A 9125-nucleotide genomic window follows, 5' to 3' on the forward strand; every position below is an offset into this window, starting at 1 on the left:
GGAATTTGTCTCCAATGCATAAGCTCTTAGTGTACATGCAAACAACAAATCATGATCATAATCATAAAATACAATCATAATAAATCATAAGATACAACACTCAGTGATAGTTATAGTATACTAAATAAAAGCATTAAAATTAATCATAAGATACAAACAACATACATGTCCTTTTTTCAGTCACAGGCATTGAGTTTGTTAATGATTGGAACCTGAGGGATCAATAATAGAGACATCAGATTGTTTTCAGCTGGCTTAAGAATAGATGAACACTGAAATGATATTGGGGATAAACTAGGACTTAGAAGGAAGTGTAAGTTAGTGTGTTTGGTAGTGCTTCTACTCCTCACCTTCAGTTAAATACCCAATCTTTTCCCCAGCATTGTAATTTAATGGTACAAGGATTAGGGGACTGGAGGCTAAAACATAATGAAGAATGGTTACAGGAACTGGGCATGGCTAGTCTAGTGAAGAGAAGGACCAGGGTAGACATGATAGCAGGGTTCCAATATTTGAGGGGCTGTCACAGAGAGGAGGGGGTCAACCTATTTTCCAAAGCATCTGAAGGCCAGACAAGGAATAAAGAATTGAAACTGATCAAGGAGAAATTTAACCTGGAAATAAGGAGAAATTTTCTGACAGTGAGAACAATCAACCAATGGAACAGACTACCTTCAGATGTTGTTGGTGATTCATCACTGGAGGTTTTCAAGAAGAGACTGGACTGCCATCTGTCAGAAATGGTGTAGGGACTCCTGCTTGGGCAGGGGATTGGACTAGATGACCTACAAGATCCCTTCCAACTCTGTTATTCTATTCTATTCTATTCTATTCTATTCTATTCCTTTTATTCCCTTTATACATCCATTCATGCTTCCACTTTCTCAGCACCAAATAAAAATTGACAGAAAAAAACCCTTCACCAAAGGAAAAAGAATCCTATGGACAGAGGAATGGAAAAGGGGGAGAGAGAAAGAGAAATAGAACTGGGAACTTATATAAACAGGCCTTGAGGCCATGAACTGAGATTTGAGTGAATAAATTGCCATAATTTATTTATTATTTATTTATAATTATGGCAGTGATAGTGGGAATATTATTATTATTATCCCAGTTCAAACTAAACCTATTAAAGCTATCAGTTATGTTCGTACCCATGATCGATCATTATATCTTAGGCTTAGTGCATGTGCATAGGATTTAACTGCAGATTTAAGGGAGAAGTTATTGTTCCCGTAACGATTCCTCACAGGTCCTAACACTGCAAGCGAGGCTAAAGTCGTCACTCGGTTCTCCTAAAACTCGAACCTCTTCGGCCATTCGAAGATTCCCGTGAATGCCTGACCCCGGAGGGTCCATATATGACCGGCTGGAGGCATTCGCTAAGCTGCAGCAAGAACTGCAGCAACCCCCTCCCTCGCTCCCTAGAGACCTTCTAAAATTTAGTCCCGTTCCAAGCCTTCGGAAGAGAGACCTTTGTTTGCTCTGGAATGCAACTCCCGGGCCGTGACGCTATCACTCCGCCTGGGCCAATTGGAAAGGCGTTGACGTCCGAAAGGGGTGTCTCCGGCGAGGCCCTCCTCCTCCTCTTCCTCTTCTCCCCTGTAATGCCTCGCGGGGGTCCCTGTAGCTAGGATCTCTATATAAATCCAATGTGACTCAGCGACTTGCCCTTCTCACAGCCTATAAGGGTTGCGCCAAAGCGGAGGAGCGAAGGCTGAAAGGCGGTAAGAGAATTTGCAAGTTTTCCCTCATCCCACTTTATCAACCCAATGAAATTGGTTTGCCTCCGGTTTCAAATACGATCCGTTTATTTTCCCGACAGCTTTCCAAGATGCCGGATAGCCGATCGAAGCGAACGATTCTTTTGGTATTGACCCTTTGTTCTGGAGCAGGAGTCTGGGGTTCTCAACCCCGCGGGGAAAAAAGTAAAAGGCAAACGCAGCATATCGTTCAGCCCTCTCTGCCGGTCAGCCAGAACAAACGTGAGTAAATCTGGGATGGGCAATAACGGCTTTTCAGGGGAGAGGAAACGATCGAATCATGGACGATTTGATAAAACCGAAATCAAACTTAAAGAGCATACCGAACGTTGCAACTTTGGATGGTTGTGAAGGGAGGGGGGGGGATAGAATTTATCACGTGAAATGTGTTAATACCTCTTTCTGGAGTCTACTCAGGTCTAATAAATGAAATCAGAGTGAGATGAAGAATTTTGCAGAAAACAAAACCGTTGATGGGGAGAAATATTTTTGAGCTTAACTTTAGGTAGGGATTTAGCGATGCCTGTCCAAGTTCCTTCCTTACGGAGCATTAAAGCAATTTAGGACAACCTTTTAATTGTGCCAGAGTTATTTCCCTTGTGACCTCATGTCTCTAGTTAGTTTTGCAATCTATAGAGGATTGCAGTTTGATAATCCATCATGGACAGCTAGAACATTTCTAGTGTACAAAATTGTTAAATCATGAAACAGATTTTTTCAGGGAATTAAACTGAACCATGTTGAGAGGGGAATCCTCTTGGTTATTGCATTTATATCCAGATTTTCTACCAAGGAATTCAAGCTTGGGTTTCCCTTGACACTTGAGTCTAATTAAGATTTATTGTTGGAGTATATATTGCATTGAGCCCAGAGAGAATTATGTCTGAGTATTGAATGCCTCCTGATTAGATTGGGCACAGTACTCTTGGGGAGATCTGGTAGAAGATTTGCTACTTTCCCAAGCTTTGCCAGTTTGCTCTTTTTGGGGTGGAAATTCTTAATTCTTCTTATTTTTCTCATTAACACCAGCGAGAAGCAAAACTATCTCATCAATTTGACAAATTAAGTGTGAAGATATTAGGAGGACAATTTTTTTTTGGTTTTGGTTTTTAATCCAGTTGGAGATGGACTCTTGGTGGTTAAATTCTGTATTTCAGGGCCTGCTGGTGGAAACCTTATTTGCATATATAGTGATCTTTTGGCTCCCTGGTCTGTTGTATTCTTCATTACTAAGAAAGGGGATTCTTGTTCTGGCCTATTTCTCTTTCACACACATTTGCTGGTTTAGGATAATTTAATTTTCCTGAAATCCAGACATTACTCAAGAAGGGTGTAGTTAGCATTGCATTTTTTTTCCACTGCAGCTATACCAGCTAGAGAGACAAATGAGATAATCTAGAATGAGTAGATTTCTATTCTCTTTTCTTACAGAAGGACTCAAAGCAAAATCACTTACTGAAAGACAAAGGCCTGTTATAGGGCTTTAGGATTGTTGTACTGTAAAAAAAACATGAGAAATATCCTCCAAAGCAACTGCATGAGCTTGAAAAATGATCTAGCTGCATTAACAGCTCAGAAAAGAGTTATGCTTGCTAGGTGCTCCAGAGCATTCCAGAGCACCTCTTTCAAAGGCTTTGCACAAGCCTACATTTAAATAAAATTTCTGCATCTTTCTGACTGTATCTGTGTTGTTTTTAGATAGCTAGAAGTTAAAATAGCAGAAATTTCTATATTAAAATAATTGACTTGAAAGTAAAAGAGAGGAAATCCTTCATCTTTTCATGCTGTAAAAATGGATTTTAAAATTAACGTGCTTGAATTAATTTTGAAAAGTTTAGAGCATATTTTTTCATTTTAAAATGTGAGAATTGAGAAAAGAGATGCTGAGAACACTTTTTAAAATTGTTTAGAAATATGATTTTTCATTAAAGCAATCATCTCGGGAAATGGTAAGGCTGTAAAGGCTGTAAATGTAAGTTGGGAAAAAGGTTTGGAAATAAAAACATGGAGACTAGTTCTACTTGGCAAGAACTTGGCTTAGGGAAGATAGCCAAACTTTCTTTCAAACCTTTTGGGGTCTTTCCATAGGCTTTCATGAAGCATTGGATTAAGCCTCCCAGTTGAGCAATCTTTTCCAGCTGTTAACATGCTGCTCCAGAATGTGAAATCTCTAGTGGTTTAATTCTGTACATTTAAAACACAGTTAAACAAGAGACGGATGGAACTGTTTTGAGTTTAACTCCAGTCTTGATTTGCCTGCATTTAACAGCAAATTATACAGAGGTTTCAAGACGTAGAAGGAATGTCTGGCCAGGAGTTAATGTATATTCCATGCATGTTAGGGGCTGACACTGCTCTCTTCTCCACATGCTTTCTCCTTACCAGGAAAGCCACAATCAGCCTGGATGACAGGATGTAATTAAACAGTGCTATTTCTTTCTCAGAGGGATGCTATGACAATGGACAACATTATCAGATAAACCAGCAGTGGGAACGCATTTACTTGGGGAACCCTCTAGTCTGCACTTGCTATGGTGGCAGTCGAGGATTCAGCTGTGAAAGCAAGCCTGAGCGTAAGTTGGATGCATCGTTTGACAAACTTCTGGCCAAGAACCTCTTTTTTTCTAAAATAAAAAATAGATATTTACATGTATAGATATATCCTGTTTTTAGCTCTTAGAAAAGGCAGCATCCACATTTAACATTTCTGCTGAGACAGGTTACTGTTACTGTATTTTTTACAGTTCAAGCTCCAAGTCTGTCAATTTCTGACTGTTCCTGACTGTTCCTATCTACTGCAGATTGGGAATATCCTGGACAAACATTGTATTATTTTATGCAACAGATTATTCCTACTGTAGTTTTCACACTAATTTGACTCAAGAACTGCTTAATCTATCAGTAAATCTTAGTGGTTACAACTGGGAGCTCCCAGGTATTGTAGAAAATCCTGCGGGATATTCTGTGACCCACAGATAATTTATATCAAGCTTCTCTAGTACCCTTGTTTTTAATCAGATGAATTCAGAGAGACTTGTATTCCTTGATATATTCTATGCATTGTACAGACATATAATGTCAATGTAGAGCAGATTAGGAAACGGAAGTCATTCAGGCTAATTTTATGATAAGATTAGAAAAACAAAACGTACAAGTCTAAATGCACTCCCCGACTCCCTTCATCGTCATGAGAACTAATGAGAGTCTTGTCAGAGGTGCTTTCTCAGCTTCCAGTTTGGACTCAGGGTTCTTTTATCTGACTGTTAGTTAGTAGCTGCTCTTCCTCCTGTTCTTTAAGGTCATTTTTCTACCCATTACAGCTAAATAGCAATAGGTAAGCTATCTCTTAAGAAAGCTTTGTCCCTGGATCTCTTGCTTTACATAACTTTAAAAGGAACCTTCAGAGGCTATCCACACTGAAGAGGACTCGTTGGCCCCTTAAGCTCTGCTGTTTGGCTTTTTGAAAAGGTTTGACTTTGCCTTGTCAGAAAGAAGTCAGAGTGCTAATGCTCTACAGCTGCGGGCCGGATGCATCACGACGAAACCGCGCCCACCCCATTGCCGGCAATGGGGAAAAAGTCGCGATATGTCGCGCGATATCATGTGACATCGTGAGTTTGACATGCCTGCTCTACAGGATAGCTCTGCATGGAAGGACACCCCCACATAAGATAGGATGTTAGAGAAAATGCTGCAATAAGACTAGAGGAGAAAAAGAAAGCTGACAGATCAGATTTGCTATGGAGAATATTTTGAAGCAAAGGAAAAAGAACATTTCCAAAAATTGTCAAGACAAAGAAAAAATTCTACTCATGCTACTGAAAAAAGCTATTAAACAGATTAAATTTATTAATTATAAGTTTTCATGTCCCTGTGTTAATTAAAGTAATACCAAATTGGAGATACAATAAGATAGAATAATAAAACTATATAATTACAGAAATAAGATAATGATTGGAAATTACAACAGATTACAAACATTTTGTATACTACCACAGAAACATTGTGATAATAGGAAGCTTTCAAAATAGATGTAATATATTCATGCTGTCTTGTGCTTAGAGGAACCTAGCCAAGGCATTCCACTCTAATGGTAAGTTCATTTCCAGCCTCAAAAACTGTCTCTTATCAAATGCATTCCAGTACTTTAGCCATTAGGTTTCTAGTGCATAAAACTATGACTAGTCTAACCCCAAACAGCTACAGGGACAAAGTAGACAGCTTTGGTCAAAGATGTTCCTTATCAGAGACCATTTGTGCATCCACTAACAAATATGACTATAGAATTGTTCTAAGAGTACAGACCTGCTCTTTTAGTGACGGTACAATCCCATTCACGATAGGCAGCCTCTACCTACTGAACCAAGGTGCTACCAACGGTGACTCTGCCTTGTTAGGGTTCTTTACTCTTTACTGATCCTCATCCATCCTATTGCCGCATTTAGTTGCTGGTCAGACTTTCCCTGATTACAGACTATTAGTGTTGGGTGTCATTAACAGAACTTTACTCCAAATGGACCTTTCTCTTTATATGTCAGGCTAAGCCCAATAACGATGTGGAACAGTTAAGTCAGGGTTCAGCTATTATTTGCTTACGCATAATAGACAGAATCTTTCCAGACTAAATCCTCTCAGCTAATGGATATACCCTGGGAGATTCTAAGGACTGGCTATGCTAATTCTCTTCCTCTGTCTTCAATTCATCTGTAGGTTGGGTTGCCTCTTATCTTTCCCCCTTTCTGGAGTGTGCTCCCTCCTTCCGGAGAAATGCTGCCTATAATCCTTCTCACCATCTCCCTCTCCGTGGGCATCATCTCTCACATTCTCTCTGTAACATTGTATTTAGCAGAATTGCACCTCAGTACTTAATTGTCCTGCAAGTGTTGTATAATATTATCATCTAAATATCTGAGGTTATCTGTGTCGAAACATGTAGGATGGTAATTTAGATGTGAAATCCAAGATTTACTTTTTGTATGTATTCATGTGTTCATATTGAACATATGAATAAAAGACAGATCTTTGATGATGACATTGGATCTTGTCTGCTTTGAACCCCTGCCTTAGATGTGTCAGTCTTGTCAGCAGGAACTGAATCGCTGTAGCATTCTGCCTCGAATTCCCAATCTTCATGGCTGATTCATTTAGGAGACCAAGTTTGTTTTGATCATATTCATGCTTGTGCCCAGACTGGAATAGATCCAGAGAGTCTATTTCTTCCAGGAATGTTTGAGCTGTATCACATTAACTGCACAAATAGTTCCTAAGGGGATATTAGCAACTGATTGATTGCTTTTAAGAACTCAGCATCTCCTGTGGGTTTCTTGAAGCCATACTATCACTTCCTTTAACATATCTGGCATTTATTGCTTCTCCTATAAAATATATTTATTAGATTCATCTAGGCAATCTATCCAACTTAAATGAGTCAGCCATAATGGGGAGGTCTGAAAAGGATGTGTTATTGGGAACATAGCTTCTAACAGTCTGCTGACATATCCAGATTTTAAAAGCCGAAACTAATCCCATAGAACCAGATTAATCAGAGCATCAGATAACAGACTTGCACAGCAATAAATAATATTATCTATTAACCTACCTTGCAGATATATCACACATGTCTCTGTAGGTTCCAGTACAATAAAAGCCTTTTTCCCCTGACAAAAATAGTTTTCCTGATGGCTACCTGACATTGCAGTGGCAGTAGCAGAAAATAATTTTTGTTTCTTTATTGCCACATGGTTTACCTATCTTGTCTTCTTGATAATGTGCTGTGGCAAAATGTGCTGTTACCAGTCTTGCTTCTATATTTACTTGTGACTCTCTGAGTTCTGCAGTGATAGAGTATTTCAGAACAATTTTAATGACATCTCATTTTGTCTCTATTCCATAAAGTGACTAGAACTTGGGCAAGAATACCATCCCTATTGCCTAAAAAGTCTCTTAGGAGCAAAGTGTCTTAATGGATCTTTTTGCTTGTATGTAGGCAAATAAGGACACTTCACTGGGAAATAGTTTAACCATGACAGTAGGATACTGACAGATGCCTCCAGTTTCAGTTCATCTCGACAGACTTGAAGCTTAAGAAGACTTGTGTGACAGTCCTTTGGATAACAAGACTTGTTCCTATAATCTAATCTAGCGAGGGATTAAATAGTTGACCAATTATTTTAAACACATATTTGAACTGTTCTGTATCTCTTAATCAAATGCATTTGTCTTTATTGTTTTCTCCACTTTTTTTAAAAAATGAACTTTCATACAAATGTTCCAATTGCCTGGAAACTCCCTTCTACTGTTAATGTGGATTTTTCAGCTTTATTTCTTCTTTCATTGGTCCAAGCACCTCTCCTATTCTTTGTTTTTAGCTACACCATTATCATCCAAAAAGCCTTCTGCTTGTCACTACCATAACAATAGTAGTCAATGCCACCATTAATTTTGTGTGTGTGCCCCTATGAATGAGGCAGGGAAAGGAGATTAGAAGCTGCAAGTTGTAAATTTATCTATGGTGATTTTTTTTTCCTATACAGCGGAAGAAACCTGTTTTGATAAATACACTGGGACTACTTACCGAGTAGGGGAAACCTATGAACGGCCAAAGGATTCCATGATCTGGGACTGTACTTGTATTGGGGCTGGGCGTGGAAGAATCAGTTGCACTATTGCAAGTATGTATTAAATCCTTCACTGAGATGCTTAAATGATGTTCTCCAAGATAACGTGTTCATCCATATACTCATATTGCTGGAATGTCATACAATCTAGTGGTTTTCACAGTAAGAAGAAGGTGCAACACATAATGTTGCATAATTCTAAGGAATTTGTCAGTGGCAACGTTCATAGAGCAGTCAAGATCATCAACATATCAACACTTAGAAAAACACAAACGAATTCATTTCCTCTTTGATGGAATATATATGCAGGTAGCATTAAGTTTTATATATTTAATATTTGCTATATGTTAACTTTATAAATAAGTGTGTAGGTTATACTTGAGATTTTCTCCTGCATGAAGAAAAGGAGAATGTGGAAGAAGGCTGAAATAAACATGATTCAAGGAAGAGCTAGATTTCCCTCTCCAAACCTCATGCCATGAGGCTGATTTCAGTTCCCAACTCTGATATATTCTACATAAAATGAAGCCTGTATCTATGTAGCTGCCATGGCCTTTGTGGGGCTGCTCCATGAATGTGTTTCTTGAAAGATTATTTTTCATTACCACATGTCAGAACTTTGACTTTATTGTACAGCAAGGATGAACTCTTCTGCAGATGATTCCAAATGTCCTACCTCAATTTCTAGCAGTCCTAGGTGAAGGGAAGTGGAACTCGACATTTTACTTCCCTTCTTACAGTTTTA

At 38.7% G+C, this 9125-nt stretch overlaps 1 protein-coding gene across 1 annotated transcript in view; it reads left to right on the forward strand.

Annotated features, from left to right (window-relative positions):
• The first annotated feature begins 1702 nt into the window (after positions 1 to 1702).
• Positions 1703 to 9125, forward strand: part of FN1 (fibronectin 1) — a 124494-nt gene continuing 117071 nt past the window's right edge. The window contains exons 1-4 of the mRNA XM_029285178.1: positions 1703 to 1727; positions 1826 to 1985; positions 4208 to 4336; positions 8297 to 8434. Coding sequence (XP_029141011.1) covers positions 1835 to 1985; positions 4208 to 4336; positions 8297 to 8434 — 418 coding nt within the window. The 5' untranslated portion in view covers positions 1703 to 1727; positions 1826 to 1834. The remainder of the gene's footprint in view (positions 1728 to 1825; positions 1986 to 4207; positions 4337 to 8296; positions 8435 to 9125) is intronic.

Source organism: Protobothrops mucrosquamatus, unplaced genomic scaffold (assembly GCF_001527695.2).
Source record: "Protobothrops mucrosquamatus isolate PMUCROS unplaced genomic scaffold, P.Mucros_1.0 scaffold1377, whole genome shotgun sequence".
Lineage (NCBI taxonomy): Eukaryota > Metazoa > Chordata > Lepidosauria > Squamata > Viperidae > Protobothrops > Protobothrops mucrosquamatus.